The 16,430-nt window shown below is 50.7% G+C and overlaps 1 protein-coding gene across 1 annotated transcript in view; it reads left to right on the top strand.

Annotated features, from left to right (window-relative positions):
• The window catches only part of NCAPH (non-SMC condensin I complex subunit H), a 31,557-nt gene continuing 15,127 nt past the window's right edge, over nucleotides 1-16,430 (top strand). The window contains exons 1-6 of the mRNA XM_074981978.1: nucleotides 1-153; nucleotides 1,338-1,578; nucleotides 1,826-1,919; nucleotides 8,068-8,160; nucleotides 11,285-11,423; nucleotides 16,306-16,427. Coding sequence (XP_074838079.1) covers nucleotides 1,343-1,578; nucleotides 1,826-1,919; nucleotides 8,068-8,160; nucleotides 11,285-11,423; nucleotides 16,306-16,427 — 684 coding nt within the window. The 5' untranslated portion in view covers nucleotides 1-153; nucleotides 1,338-1,342. The remainder of the gene's footprint in view (nucleotides 154-1,337; nucleotides 1,579-1,825; nucleotides 1,920-8,067; nucleotides 8,161-11,284; nucleotides 11,424-16,305; nucleotides 16,428-16,430) is intronic.

Genomic DNA, 16,430 nt, shown 5'->3' with positions numbered 1-16,430 from the left:
CCGGCTCCCGAGTTCGCGTTACGTCACATTTCCGCGCATGAGCAGTTGCAGTCGCGCGCCGATTCAAACCGGGTAGCGGTCGGCGGCGCTGAGAGACGGGCGTGGTGTGGAGCTCGCGCCGCGCGGGCCCCTCCCGCCGGGCCAGCGTTGTCGGTGGGGGAGCGGTCGGTGGGCGGGGTTCTGAGGAGGGCTCGTGGCACGAGCTGGGGCAGGGCGGAGGAGACGGGCGGAAGCAGTTATTGGGGACACGCTGGGGGGCGGGGCAGGGCCTGGTGTGGGCAGGGGGATGGGACAGGGGACAGAGTAGTGGGGGCGGGGCAGGGCCTGGTGTGGGCAGGGGGATGGGACAGGGGACAGAGTAGTGGGGGCGGGGCAGGGCCTGGTGTGGGCAGGGGGATGGGACAGGGGACAGAGTAGTGGGGGCGGGGCAGGGCCTGGTGTGGGCAGGGGGATGGGACAGGGGACAGAGTAGTGGGGGCGGGGCAGGGCCTGGTGTGGGCAGGAGGATGGGACAGGGGACAGAGTAGTGGGGGCAGGGCAGGGCCTGGTGTGGGCAGGGGGATGGGACAGGGGACAGAGTAGTGGGGGCGGGGCAGGGCCTGGTGTGGGCAGGGGGATGGGACAGGGGACAGAGTAGTGGGGGCGGGGCAGGGCCTGGTGTGGGCAGGAGGATGGGACAGGGGACAGAGTAGTGGGGGCGGGGCAGGGCCTGGTGTGGGCAGGGGGATGGGACAGGGGACAGAGTAGTGGGGGCGGGGCAGGGCCTGGTGTGGGCAGGAGGATGGGACAGGGGACAGAGTAGTGGGGGCGGGGCAGGGCCTGGTGTGGGCAGGGGGGATGGGACAGGGGACAGAGTAGTGGGGGCGGGGCAGGGCCTGGTGTGGGCAGGAGGATGGGACAGGGGACAGAGTAGTGGGGGCAGGGCAGGGCCTGGTGTGGGCAGGGGGATGGGACAGGGGACAGAGTAGTGGGGGCGGGGCAGGGCCTGGTGTGGGCAGGAGGATGGGACAGGGGACAGAGTAGTGGGGGCAGGGCAGGGCCTGGTGTGGGCAGGAGGATGGGACAGGGGACAGAGTAGTGGGGGCGGGGCAGGGCCTGGTGTGGGCAGGGGGGATGGGACAGGGGACAGAGTAGTGGGGGCGGGGCAGGGCAGGGCAGGGCCTGGTGTGGGCAGGGGGGAAGGGACAGCGGACAGAGAGTAGTAGGGGGCAGGGTCGGGCTGGGTCTCCCGGGGGGCAGATGACCTATCACGATGCATTTTGTGGGTAGGTGGCGGAGGACTGAGGTTCGGGTCTCTGGCTCATCGCCTGCCATTGTTTCTGTGCTCTGACCTGCAGGGAAGATGAATACTTCAACACCCCAGTCTGCTGGTCGCAGCCAGAGCACCTCCTCTGATGGCGTGTTCGTGTCTCCCAGCACCAAGTCCCAGCATCTCACTATGTCCAGCACCCCGGTGCTCGAGAGCTTTCCCGGGAATGATGATGACCAGGAAAGGAAGCAGCGGCGACGTTCCCGGGTCATTGATCTGCAGCTCAGCAGCACCGAGTCACCCCTCTCCATGAAGTCCATTTCCAACAGGTCAGATTGATGTCTGAAGCAGCCCTGCTCAAGTTTGGTGGTTGCGTGCAGGAAGTGCCTGGGAGTAGGGTTGGTACCAGTGCAGGTGGGTAAGTATGTTGGTAGAGTTGTGCTAAAGGCCAGGAACTCAGGAGCAAAGAGGCATTTGTGAGTGCACAGTGTGTGTATCTGACACCTGATCCCTCGTGCTTTGCCGCCCAGGAGGAAACTGTGCTCTCTAAACACAGGTTTTTCCTTGTTTCTTTAGGTCGGCAGAAACTTCGATGCCCATGATCCCGAAACTGACAAACATCCAGATTTCAGATCACTATTCCACCTGCATCAAGTTGTCAACAGAGAATGTGAGTGGAAATAGTTCTGCATGTAGAACATTAAGCCAGCTTTGAAGAAGGCCACTTTGAAGGTGGGACAATTCTGCATGTGCAGGTCACACCCCAACGCAAATCCAAGCAGGAAGTGCTGTGGTCATTTGGGGATGGTGATGTTTTAGACTCTTATGCATATGCTACAGCTAGGGGTGGGGAATAACTTTTGAAGGGTGCCCACTCTTAGAATTTGGTGAGTGGTCAGTACTCTTGTGATACTAATGGAAGAGGTGTGGCATGTGGGAGGGAGTTTGGGTGAAGGAGGGGTTGTGACCCGGGACAAGAGATCGGGGTTCAGCAGTGAGCGTGTGGGTGCAGGGGAGGATTCTGACCTGGAGGAGGGATACAGGGTCTGGGAGGGGATGGTGACTTGAGGCGGGGGTGTGAAGGGCTTGGTTTGTGACCTGGGTCAGGGAGTTGAGCTGTGAGAGGGGGTGGGAGGCACTTGCTTTAGGCAGCTCCAGCCAGTTGCTCATCAGGACCCTCATGAAGGATCTCTGCCTGCTGCGCACCCATGCCACACTCAGAGCAACCAGCTGTGGTGGCCATGTGCTCTCTGTGAGCCAATGGGGAGTCCTAGGTACGCTTCCTGCCCCCAAAAGTATGGCTCAGGCAGCTCCCATTGGTCAGTTTCTCAGATACTCTGATAATACAAATGAATCTGAGGTCATGTGAGTGTAACTTGTAAAGTGTGGAAAATCTGAAAATACCTGAACACATAGAGTTGGAAGGTAACAGGCCACAGAGATAGCAGCAATGTGTGAATCTGAAGAGAATCTAAACAAAATTCTCAGACGTGTTTTAGCTGGTTCACTTTTGTCTCATGGACTCAGGTGACCTGCAGGCCAGTGGTTTTCAGTCTGTGTGCTCCTGGGGTCTGCAGACTACGCTGAAGTTTTCCAAAGAGTTCTGCGTCTCCCCTTGAAATTTTTAAGGGTCCCCAAGTGGAAGAACGTTAAAAACCATTGTCTGAGCTTTACAGTACTACAACAATCCTGGAATTTTACTCTATGAATTGTTCCAATTAAAATCAACTAACTCGTCAGTTTTCTTCTCCCTCCAGAGACATTACATACTGTGAATGGAAACTGTAGGCTAGATTATCACCAGTTTTTATTATTTTGCATTTGGCTCTGAGGTCATGATTTTCTGCATGCAGTGTGCAGGTTGGCTTGTGTGAGATGCACTCAGGGCAGGTGCACGCATACCTGTGGCCACCTGCTGATTGTATATGTTGGAGCAGTTGTGGAAACGCAGAGATTAAAGCCAACTAACATTGTGCCAGTTGGCTTCGCTAGCTTTGTGTCCACTGTTAAATCTTATTCTACCAGTCATAGAATGTAAGGCCAGATGAGCCCCTGACATGATTTGGTCTGAGCTCTTGTTTTGATAGTGCACTAAAGTCCCCTATGTTGAGAAAATAATTTAAAGTGTGTGGTGTGTGTGTGTGTGTGTGTGTGTGAGGGGGGGCGCTCACACAGGGTGTGGGGCCTCTGCTGGGGATACACTTGGTGTCCAGGCCTGGTTATTTGTAACCCCGGTGACCAGGTGACACCTCTCTGGGAGCTAGACAAGGAGAGAGCCCAGCTGGGTTTTGAATTAGGAAACAGAAAGCATTTAAGGAGGGGGAGTCTGGAAGTTGGAGAGGAACAAAAGCAGGCCAGGCCCCAGCCAGCCGGGGCCGGGTGTCTCCTCCCACCACCAAGGGTCAGCCAGACCACTTCTGGTTGTTGTGCAGACAAGTCTGCACCGCGCTGCATCTCTGTTGCCTAATAAACCTTCTGTTCCGCCTGCTGAGTGAGAATCCCTTCTGGCAGGGAGTGAGGTGCAGGACCTGGAGCCGCCCCCCCACCCCCGCCACTCTGTTAACAGTCAGGTTACAGGGGGAGCTGTGCTATAGATCCTTTCTTAGCCCCTCTTTGGGACAGACTTTGCTATTTTCTCCCTATCTGTGGCTGGCAACATGAAGTCTTGATGCTGTTGTGGTATGTTTACGTTGGCAGATATGCAGCGCTTCTGACAGAGCGGTGGAGGGAAACTGCTGTTCTGTGTCCATGCTGTGCTCCTTTTGACGGTGGAGCACATCCACAATAGCAGCTTTGCAACATCGCAGAGAGGAGTGCATTGTGGCAGCTATCCCACTGTGCATCTGGCCATGGGAGGCTGTGGGAAAAGTTTGCAATGCCACATGATGCAGATTTCCCAGTTCCGTTGCTCCGTGGTCCTTCTACTACGTTGGTAGGCGCTTTTCACCTGAGGTGCAGGGCGTGATAAAAGAGGGGTACACAGTTTGTGTTGTGAGGGGGAGAGGCTGTTATGGGGCATCAGCATCCTGTCCTCCAAGTTCAGACAGTGGCAGGAAACAGCCAGTGCTGAGAGGGGAGGGAAATGTCTCTCTCACTGGCACACATACGTCTGCCTCCGTATACAACTGCACGAGTGTTCCACCTGACTGGATTGCTCTGTGTGCTCCAGCGCAGCAAGCAGGGTGTCTGAAATAGAGCTTTGAAAGTGGCTGTGTGCGTGCCTGCAGGGCAGCCAGCCCAGCTGCAAACAATGAGCAGAATGGCCACTGGAGAGATTATGGGCTGTTTCTGGACTCTGGCTACAACGCAGCAAACAACTGAGGTGTCGTCGTTGGCGCTGCAGCACTGTAACTATCGCTCACAAGCGCTGCTCCTCTTGGAGTGGTTTACCTAGAACGTAGCAACTGTGGCTTTAGCGCACGCTGAGTGCCCTACCAGTGGGGGCACCTTGGGAGTTAAGAGTGCTGGGAGCCCATTTACTGTCCTGTAACTTGCTAGTGCAGACAAGGCTTTATGTTGGCTCGCTGGGCTGTGTTGCCATTTACCAACCACGTTAATGTGATGCCCAGCATTTGGCACCTCTGAGCCATTTTCCTCCAGATGCCTGTGAAAGCTACTTGTTAGATACTCCACGTTTTGTACTGAAGTGATTGCTTGTTTTTATGTATCCTCAGCCAGTATTCCATTCTCCCCTCCACCATCTTCCTAGCTTCTGGGAAAAATAAATATTGCCAGGCAATACCCGGTTAATAGCTCCCTCAGCTGTTCCCTTAAGGAACCATATCTCATTATTTTGTTTCTAAGAGCCTCTTCTGATTTAATGCTGTGCATTTAGACAGGGTCATGATAAACAAGTTAGCTGAGGTACATGGTTAAAGTCCCACCCATGTACCACTATCCTTCTCTACAGCCTTTATTCTAGACGGTGTCCAGTCTTGATGTGAAGACTGTGAAATGGAGACTCCACCTCCTCATTTGGTAACCATCACCCTTATTGCTAAACATATGTCCCACGTTTCTAGTTAGAATTTGTTTGGTTTCAGCGTTCTGCCTTTTTCCATTAGACTAAAGAGTGCTTTAGTACCCAGTGAGATGGTGGGGGTCAGTGGGCAGTAAACCCTCCGCTATAATGGACTTTTGGGTTTAACGAACACCCTTCCCACTCTTAAGCCGCGTCTACACGAGCCGGCTACTTCGACGTAGCCGCGCCAACTTGAAATAGTGCCCGCCCACGTCTACACGCGTCGGGCGCTATTTCGAAGTTGAAATCGACATAAGGCGGCGAGACGTCGAAGTCGCTAACCCCAACAGGAGTTGGAAATAGCGCCCTACTTCGACGTTCAACGTCGAAGTAGGGCACGGGTAGACGATCCGCGTCCCGCAACATCGAAATAGCGGGGTCCGCCATGGCGTCCATCAGCTGGGGGGTTGAGAGACGCTCTCTCTCCAGCCCCTGTGGGGCTCTATGGTCACCGTGTGCAGCAGCCCTTAGCCCAGGGCTTCTGGCTGCTGCTGCTGCAGCTGGGGATCCATGCTGCATGCACAGGGTCTGCAACCAGTTGTCAGCTCTGTGGATCTTGTGCTGTTTAGTGCAAGTGTGTCTGGGAGGGGCCCTTTAAGGGAGCGGCTTGCTGTTGAGTCCGCCCTGTGACCCTGTCTGCAGCTGTTCCTGGCACCCTTATTTCAATGTGGGCCGCTTTGGTGTGTAGACGCTCCCCTGCAGCACCTACTTCGATGTGGTGCTGCCCAATGTCGACGTTGAACGTCGATGGCACCAGCCCTAGAGGACGTGTAGACGCTATTCATCGAAATAGCTTATTTCGATTTTGCTACATCGAAATAAGCTATTTCGATGTAGCATCCCCGTGTAGACGTAGCTTTAGTCTGTTAAATCGGGGGTTTACAGTAAACAAACACTTCAGTATAGCCAAATAGGAGGTCATGATTCTAGGAATAAAAACATTGGCTGTGCTCACAGGATGGAAGTCAGGATTGCAATTCAAAATGATGAATTGGAGAACTCACATAGAATCAGCAAGACTAAATTCACCAAAGACAAGCACGGGACCACGTGGAGGAAGGGAAAGTCAAATGCACAACTAGAAGATGGAGAATAACTGGCTAGATGATAGTACTACTGGAAAGGCTCTGGGGGTTGTTATGCATCACAAAGTAAATATGAGCCAACAGTGGCAAAAAAGGCTATTAGCGTTCTGGTTTTACGTCAACAGGAGTACCATAAGTGCTCTGCTTGGCACTAGCTAGGCCTTAGCTGCAATCCTGTGTCCAACTCTAGGCACCAGGCTTTAGGGAAAGCGAGAAAGTTAGGCAGAATTGAGAGACCATCAAAAATGAGAAAAGGCTTAGAAAACCTGACCTGAGAGGACAGTTTAAAAAAATTGAGTCTGTTTGGTCTTGGGAAACCACAGCTGTGTGGGTACTGTTAACGGTCTTCAAGTAAATCATAAGCAGGACTGTTCTTCATGTTGGCTAGAGGGAGGTCAAGAAGCCTGGGGATATTTGAGTTACATGTTAGGAAAAGTTAGATATGGGGTCAATGCTAAGCAGCATTTAGCAAAACGGCTGTGTCAACACAGCCCTGGTGATAAGTCACAAACACTGTTTGTTACCACTTTTGGCAAACGAAATACTTCCATCCCCATGAGTGACGTTTGCTCTCTTGACAGGAGAGTCCATCTGCAGACAAAGTGGTGGCGGTGTTTGCACTTGCCCTGGCAAAACTTTGGTTGTTCAGGTGTTGGGGGAGAGTGTGGGGAAGGGCGAGTTTTATTGTTCAATGGCAAATGTCATAACCTTACGAGGGGGCGTGGAAGCAGTTAGCCTCATGAGAGGTTTTTAAGAACGGGTTAGTGAACGCCTATTGGGGTGGCTTAGGTTTACTTGGCCCTGCCTCAGCATGGAGGGGGGCTGAACTTGATGACTTCTAGAGGTCCCTTCCAGTCACTTCTGTGATTCTGGGAACCATATACTCTGCAAAAGATTTGATGGTCATGGCAGATAATTAGCTGAATGTGAGCTCCCAGTATGATGCTCTGTCCAAAAGGGCTGATGTGATTCTTGGACATATAAAGTGGAAAATACCAAGAAGGAGCAGAGAGGTTATTTTACATCTGTTCTGAACACTGGTACAATAGCTAGTGAAATATTGAGCCACCATTCATGAAGGATGTGGGCAAATAGGAGAGCGTTCTGTGAAGAGCCCCAAGAATGACTGAAGAATTTGAAATCTGCCTTGTAGTGATACTCAAGGAGCTCAATCTGTGTAGCTGAAAGAGAACACTAACGAGAGACATGATCACTCTTGAAGTACCTGCCTGGAGAACAGATGTGAAATACAACACTCTTCAGTCCAGCAGAGAGAGGCTTAACAAGAGCCATTGCCTAGAAGTTGGAGTTAGACAATGTCAGGCCCAAATTAACAGTGAGGACAACTGACTATCAGAAGTCATGGTAGATCCTCAAGCATTGGGAATATTATTTAAATATTTGGATTTTGCAGTAAGACACCATTTGAGTAGGCCCAGGCTGTCCAGGGATATCGATCACTGTGACTGCCCTGTTGGCCTTATTATCTACTACTCTGCCAATCTCTGTGCTAGCAACAGATTTTAGCAGCTGTGATTTTTTTTGTATTTTTGGATCGTAGATGCCGATGCTGAGCAGTGTCAGCTCTAGAATTGCTCCCCACAGAAGAGCTCCTTCATCTTCCTCTCCCTGTGCAAAAAAGTTGCTTGTGTAAATGGACTGAAGTATGTGATTTTTCTAAAGCTAGAAGATGACTTTGTGCTGTGTTTCAGAGAATCACCACGAAGAATGCATTCGGCCTGCACCTCATAGACTACATGGCTGAGATTCTCAAGCAGAAGGACTCTGAAATGACCAACTTCAAGGTGAGGGGCTCAGTGCAGGGCTCTGTCTCTTGCCTTTCTGCTCCAGGACACTCCAGTGGGCACAGCCGGGCAGATGTGAATCCTTCTGCTGGTCCTGGTTAAGACAGCAGATAGGAATGACTGGACAGTAAGTAACATCGTTGGGGCCAGATTCTCCTCTGTTTCACCAGTGACATCAGGGAGAGTTCTCTGAAGTTCTGCAATTATGTGTCATCAAGTAGAATTTTAGCCCCCAGAAACCAGAGTTTGTCAAGGAAAGGCCTGCTAGTTTTTTCTGAAGCTCTGACTTCCATGACGAGGCAGAGCAAGACCGTATCAGCAGAGAGTTTGGTCTGTGACTTGAAGGCAGAGTGAACTGCAGTGGGGTAGAGGGACAGCAGGAAAGGACCCAGAGAGAGCATGGGAGGAGGAACAGTTTTTTCTTTAGAGGGAGCCTTGCAGAGTGTTCACTTTTGGAACGTGAACAAGGTGAGGGTAGTGGGTGCTCTCAGTCACTGAAATAGCTGGGGGCCTGGTGACCCTGGGACTAGACCTTTGTATCTTGAGTGCCTTTCTTCCTCTGATCTCCTTGTGCTTTGTCAGGTGGGCAGAGGTCCTTATCCCCACTCTGCAGGGGAAGACTGTGGAACAGGAGCAGTGATTTGATTAGTCATTTGGAAAACAGAATCCAGAGCTGGATGGTGGGTCTTGTGCTTTCCAGCCGTCTGTGCTGCTTGTGGGTAACAGCATGATACTTGCCTGCCAGGGCAGATGTTACACTTCATAAGCCAGGTTGATGGGAGTCTGCAAAAGTGTTTGGGAAGCAAAATGTACATTACAAAGAAGGCTTCAGTAAAGGCCTCCTGTGGTGGTTCTCTTTGCACTGCTCCTTTCCTATGTAAAATGTAAGTTAGATAAGGGTATTCACATCTTCCTTTACAAGAGGACCCTGTTGGGAGGGGTGAAAGAAGAGCCTGTGCAGAAGAGATCATAATTCAACTTCAGTCAAGATGGAATTCATGTCCGAAACATTGCCCCTGTTCTTCAGGGACCTCTGGGGGTCAAATTGCAGAGATTTGCCCACAACTACAGGGATCCCCTTAAATCTAGCCTGTACATATTTATTTGCCTCAGCTTTCACAGGTCTCCACTGAAGGCTTGTATCACACTAGTAGGTCATATTCATTGTGAAACACGTGCAAATAATTGGTGAGGAGTGGTGTGTGTTTGTACTCAAAACTATGCTCTTCAGGTCTGTTTGAGTTGGGGCTGCTCACCAGAACATGAGGTTTCTTTCAGACAGGAGACACTTACGTACCTGTCAGGTTGCACAGTTACAAGGGGACCTGACAAAAGTGGATGACTGGGCAATAAAAAGGCAGATGAAAATTCCATGTTGATAAGGTGCAGGAGTTCGCATTTGGTAAATGTCCCAACTCATGGGATCTACGTTTGCTCCAGAAATCTTGGAGCCATTGTGGACAGGTCTCTAAATATGTAAACTCCATTTGAAGTGGCAGTCAAAAAACTAATGTTAAGAAAGGGATACATGTAAGGCAGTGAAGATTCTAATGGCACTATATAAAGCTACTGTAGTCCTCCACCTTGAATCCTGCATGCTGGTCTGGTTGGTCCATCACAAAAAATATATGGTAGAATTGGGAAAGGGGCAGAGAAGGACAACAAAAATGGTGAGGGGTATGGAACGGCTTCTGTGTGAGGAGAGACCAAAACCATGGGCCAGCACAGACCGGAAAAGAGACGAGTAAGGAGGCATATGATAAAGGTCTGCTCCACAAAATCATGAATGGCCTAGAAAATGTAAAAATTACATAAGACCCAGAACGAAAATCTCCTGATGAAATGAACATGAGGCTTAAAACAAAAGGAAGTATTTCTGCACATGGCCCGCGGCCTGTGGCTCACGCTGCTAGATGTTGTGAAAGCCAAGAGCAGGGTTTGAAAAAGGTCTCAGAGGACAAGTCCATCAGTGGCTGTTCTCCACAACGGCCACGGATGCAACTCTTGGAGCCCCTCAACGTGGGTTGCTGGAAGCTGGCACTGGGCCACAGCAAATGCCCCTAGTCTCTTCATTTCCTCTGAAGAGTTTGGCATTGGCCACTGTCTGAAGCCAGGACGCTGACTAGGTGGACCATTGGTCTCGCCTATAAGGCTCCTCTGATGTTACCAGAGACTGACCCATGTAGCAGGCATAGGCAAGGATTCCTCGCGTTACATGTGGGTGTTAGGGTGTCTCAGTGCCTTGGTAGACCTCAGTCCCCCACATGTCCACAATCTTTTCAAAGCAGTGGGTGGGCTTAGAGAGCTGGTGTTTGCTGAAGGGTTAGAAAACCATCCCCCTTGAGTACACCTGAAACAGTCTCCAGTGGCAGGTGGTGGGATGGTAATGGGGGCAGGAGAGAGACGAGGAGAGGCCGTTAATGAGACTGTGTGCAATAGCATACAAGGACGTCGGACTCGGTTGCAGATAGACAGTACAGAGAGCTGTCATCTCTGAGAACCCCCAAAGCAAAACCGAGCTGGACTAGGAGGAGACATTTGGAACTTTCAGTTTTGAAAAGGCCAGCGAGAGTGATCAGTTGGCTTGTGTAACCTTAGCTGATATGTGTGCAAGACAGGTTAGATCTAGGAGGTGGGACAGCAGCACAACGTAGTTCCAGGGTAGTTGACTAAGGGGAACAGTGGCCTGCCCGTAACCTTGACCTCCATGGAGGAAGCTCGTGCTGAGGGAGGACTGTGGCATTCAGCTTAGTAGAATGGGGGACACCATTAGCAGCAGGGTGAGAAATCAAGTTCTCTGTGATCCGCAGTGAGGTTAGTGGATGTCTGTATTGTGGAGGCGTGCAGTGTGGCTGAACAGAAGTGCATTGCAGTGGTTCATGCTCATCTCAGGTAGCGCTGAGGGACTGGAGCTCAGACTTTGTCTGCCAGCATTGGGGGGCCGCTCTTGTACTTTTCGGTTTGCCATATTCTGCTTGGGCTTTTTGCTGGTCTCCAGTCACAGGGGGAATGTTGTAAAATGTTCTCTCTGAAATCAGCCCTGTCGGGGGTTTGCTTTTTCTGACAATAATTTGTGCTGATGAGATGAGACCCTCTCTGACTGCGTGTTCGGTCTGCTTCACAGATTGCAGCTGGCACCCTGGATGCCAGCACCAAGATCTATGCGGTAAGAGTGGATGCTGTCCATGCAGATGTGTACAGAGTCCTTGGAGGACTAGGCAAAGACTCAGCCCCACCGAGGGATGTGGACAGTCAGGGTGCAGGTGAGCTGCTTTTATTTTGGTGTATTACTCGAGGGAGTCTGAACAGTGTCCTAAGCAGAACCTTCATAGAACAAACTGCCACTTGTGCAGCAGCTGGAGGTTTCGAGGCCCTTTGAAGGTGGGAAATGGAGGAAAGGGCCTGTGTAAATTCATGCAGTAAGTCAGTGACAGAGATGGGCTTCGAACCCCAATCTCCTGACTCCGAGTCTGGTGTTTAGCCTACTAGACGGCTCTCCTTCCCTGACCTGAGTGTGAGTGCTTGGTTACTTGTGCCGGGAGGCCTGACAGATTCAAAATCATGAGACAAAGCAATCCTTTGTCTTGTGCCACAATGCAGAATGTGCTGTTAGAAGAGAAATCAACAAAAGAAACCAGCGTCTTTAGCTAATTGTATGTAACTTCCCTTTGCCTGGAGTCCAGATTACCCAGCATGACTAATAGGGGTGTGAAAGCCAAGGTTTAACTATCACAGAGATGTGGCCTGCAGTCTGTACCCTAACAGAACAAAGCAGCAGTCCTTGTAGCACTCTGAAGGCTAAAAATAATTTATTAGGTGATGAGTTTTTGTGGGACGGACCCACTTCGTCAGCTCATCACCTAATGCATTGTAAGTGCTGCAGGGCTGCTGCTTTGTCTTCCTAAGTTTAACGGCTGAAACAGGTGGGGGAGGCAGCTCGAGCTCCCCTGCCGCAGACAGAGGCTACTCTGGCTGGTCTGGAGCGCCCATACCTATGACACTGCCATGGGTGGGGGAGTGCTCCAGTGTGGTTGAAGCAGTCTGTGTCTGCAGGAGCCTGGCCCAGGGGCAATGTGGGCAAGGGTGCTCCAGCCTGGCTAGGGTGGAGTGGCCTCCCCAGCTGCCCTTCCCCTGGGGCTGTGGACCAGGGCTGGAGCAACCCCCTGCTGGCAGCAGGCAGGGGGTTGCTCCAGCCCCTACCAGTTAACTGTAACCAGTAAGCCTCATCCATTTAGAGCAGTGTTTCCCAAACTTTTCGGCTTCATAGGATCATAGGGCTGGAAGGGACCTCAGGAGGTCATCTAGTCCAGCCCCCTGCCTAAAGCAGGATCTACCCCCCCATCTAAGTCATCCCAGCCAGGACCTTGTCAAGTGTGCCATCCTCTTTAGAGCTCCCCTTCAGGAAGTCAAAGGCTGCTATTGAATCGCCCATCAGTCTTCTCTAAACTAAACAAGCCCAAATCTCTCAGCCTCTCCTCGCAGGTCACGTGCTCCAGCCCCTTAATCATTTTTGTTGCCCTCTGCTGAACCTGCTTCAACACATCCACATCCCTTTCTATACTGGGGGGCCCAAAATTGGGCACAGTACTCCAGATGTGGCCTCACCAGTGCTGAATAGAAGGGAGCAACCACTTCTCTAGATCTGCTTGCAGTGCTCCTCCTAATGCACCTTAGTATGCCATTAGCCGCCTTGGCCACAAGGGCACACTGTTGACTCGTATCCAGCCTGTCATCCACCTTAACCCCTAGGTCCCTCTCAGCTGTACTGCTGCTTATCCAGTTGGTCTCCAGCCTATAACAATGCTTCGGATTCTCACACCCCAAGTGCAGGACTCTACACTTCTCCTTGTTGAACTGCATCATATTTCTTTTGGCCCAATCCTTTAATTTATCCAGGTCACTCTGGATCCTATCTGTACCCTCCAGCGTATCTGCCTTTCCCCTTAGCTTAGTGTCATCTGCAAACTTGCTGAGGGTGCAATCCAGTCCCTCGTCCAGGTCATTAATAAAGATGTTGAACAACACCGAGCCTTGGGGCACTCCACGTGAAACTGACCGCCATCTAGATATTGAGCTGTTGACCACTACCCGTTGGGCCCGACTGTCAAGCCAGCTTTCTGTCCATATTATAGGCCGTGGATCTAATCCATACTTCCTCAATTTATGGGCAAGAATCTTGTGGGAGACCATATCAAAAGCTTTGCTGAAGTCAAGGTAAATCACATCCACTGACTTCCCCATGTCCACAGAGCCAGTTACCTCATCATAGAAGCTAATCGGACTGGTCAGGCAGGACTTGCCCTTGGTGAATCCATGGTGACTACTCTTGATCACTTCCCCTCTTCCAAGTGCTCCAAAATGGGTTCCTCAAGGATTTCCTCCATTATTTTCCCAGGGGTTGAGGTAAGGCTGACGAGTCTATAGTTCCCAGATTGTTGTTCTTTCCATTTTTAAAGATGGGCACTACATTTGCCTTTTTCCAATCATCCGGGATCTTTCCCGACTTCCAAGAGTCTTCAAAGATAATGGCAATGCTGTCTGCCAATATCCCCAGTACCCTTGGTTGCATTAAATCCAGACCCATGGATTTGTACAGCTTCACGCCCTCCTTTGAATTTTTGAGAAACCCTCAACCCCCCCCCCCACCTCTTCTTTATTATCATTCAACCCCCCCTTAACAAACAATTCAATTTGTAATTTAAAATAAACACAAAATCTTGATATAAAAATGTTGTTTAAAATTAAAAATAAGCAGAAATAATTTTTCTTGGCTTCTTGTGGTTGCCTGGTGCAGCCCCAGTTGGCCAGCTGCTTAAGTCCTATGGCAGCCTCCAGAGCTGCCTGCATCAACCACCCACCTGCCTGACACCTGCGCTGCCAGAGCTGCCTACCTGCTCGCCCACCAGCTGCCGGGGCCAGACATCCACTTGCCCGCCAGTCGCCCAAGCCCTGTGCTGCCAGGACCAGCCACGTGAACCTCCATGCTACCAGGGCCAGCTGCCCACCCACCATCCCATGTCCCATGCTGCCGGGACCAGCCACCCGGTCACCAGCCTGAGCTGCCCAAGCCCTGCTTTGCTGGGCCCAGCTGCATGAGCCCCACGAGTCCCACAAGCTGGCCACTCACCTGAGCCCTGGAAGCCCTACAAACTGCCCACCCACGCCCCTCCCCTGCCCTCCTACAAAGTCAGGTGCCCTCAGCCCCCATCTAACCCCATCCTCCTCCTCCCCCCAACCCTCGCTCACTTTTGTTTGCCGAAGGCAGCCAGCTCCCCATGGGTCTTTGCCGGCTGCCTGCTTTTTATAGTGGCTGCTCTGGGTCACCCATGTAAAACGGCAGGGGCTGAGAGCTGGAAGCAAAGGCTGGATCTTTCTTCAGGTGGAGGGGAATTATGGGGTGGGGGTTGCCCCACACCCCCCAGTTTGGGAAACCATGGTTTAGAGTGAGGCGTACCAGCTCAGCTTTCAAGATCCCTAATGGATATCCTTGTAATACGTAACTTTTGTAGACATAGAAGCTAAAATACCAAGCCTGGAATCTAATCCTGAGGATACTCTTTTTTATTGCCCTATGATCATCAGCCTAGTGTCACTGGTCAGGTGCGTTATGGGACAATTTTGTACTCCCTGCTGTGGTTTAATGGTGGGAAGGCTTTGCTGTTAGTTCGTGTGGTAGGGGCAATTTGGTTAGTTCCCAAGGTGGGAGAGGGGAGCAGCTTGGTTTCTAAATTGCCTAGGTCTGTATTCACTAGCGCAGTGTTTTTTAAACTTTCGGAGACCACTGAACACTAAACCGTATTTTTATTCAAAACACTTAGGAAAAATTTCTTTAAAAAAACAAACGGAAAAAACAAACAAACAAAAAAAAAACCTCCATACAGCAAAAGCTAAAAGTAATTTAATCAGATATCGTAGCCATGTAGAAGTAACAGTGTATCTGGTTTTAATCGATACCAGCAGCGTATGATATCAAAAAAAGTGTCATGCTTGTGACACACCTGTGAGCTGTTCACAGAACCACTAGTATTCTGCAGGATGTAGCTTAAGAAACGCTGCTGTGGTGAATAATGGCTAGTGAGCGCCAAAGCTTTGCTCACAAGGCTATCAGGAGCTACGAGTCATACAATCAGTCCTGGGGTCACTGGCAGACACAGCACTGTGTGGAAGTATGAGTTACATTATAAAGTCATACAATGCTGCTTCTGAGCTCAAGAAGGGGAAGTTTATGTTGATGCTGTGTGTAGGGTGGGTTTGGATGGAGCCAGGTGTGCCTGGGAAAGCAGGAACCAGAGCAGTAGGTGCTATATGGTAATTAATTAAGGTAACCAGAGAGTCATAAACAGGAGATTGCGGAAGGTGATATGGAAATGAAAATACGTGACTGGTCTCAGGGGCCATGTGGGGTGTGTGTGTCTGGTTTTTCTTTGTTTATTAACTTGCCTTCTTTTGTCTGTATAAATTGAGAGACCTGAGCCCTAGGCGGGGCTCACCTTTTTCTGAACGTATTAGCAGAGCAGCTTTGCTAATAAACAGAGTGGTCTGACAAATTGTGAATCTTGACTCTAACTTTGACAACTGGCTCTGTTAAACTGAGGCAGCTTCAGCTGAGCCCGGCGACTTGTGTCCCTTGTGCCCTGCACTGGCACTGCGGTGGGCTTGTATTGTGTGACAGGTGATTCTTGCCCACATGTGCAAGAAGAGTTTGGTAACTCCCACAAACTAGTCTAAATGGGAAGAGATTTTCTGGAAGATGGAGCTGGATTCTGTGCACTAAAGGAAACCTCTTTCTCTGCATCTGAGCATTGTCTGCCCAGTGGGTTTGAGTAATGCCTGTTATCAGATTTATAAATACACCTACAATTATCTTTATAGTAACTGAGTAGTGTTTTTTGTTCGTTTTTAACTCTCGAACCTGCTCACTGATTCTGTCGTAAGGCCTCTCGAGGGTGTAGGGTACAACCAAACCACGCAACCCCCCCTTAGTCCAGGCCTTGAGGGAAGAGAAGAGGAACCAGAGATTAGAAGAGGAATGAGTAGGTCTGGTCTGTGTTTGACATATTTTGACTCTTCTTGAAACCCTCTTTGCCCCCATTGGTAGGTAAATAGCTCTCAAGACAGCCTTTGCAGTAATTCTCCTTTTCGTAGATGGAGCTGCGGCAGGTACGGAAGCCGCCCCGAAACCTCAGACAAAGAAGAAGCACTTGTACAAAACGATCGAGCAGAACCTGAATAACATAAATGCCTCTGAGGCAGACCGCAGAAGTGAGGTG

The sequence above is a fragment of the Carettochelys insculpta genome, chromosome 31, assembly GCF_033958435.1.
Source record: "Carettochelys insculpta isolate YL-2023 chromosome 31, ASM3395843v1, whole genome shotgun sequence".
Taxonomy (NCBI): domain Eukaryota; kingdom Metazoa; phylum Chordata; order Testudines; family Carettochelyidae; genus Carettochelys; species Carettochelys insculpta.
The sequence above is the reverse complement of the archived record's forward strand: the minus strand, read 5'-3'. Positions and strand labels throughout refer to the sequence as shown.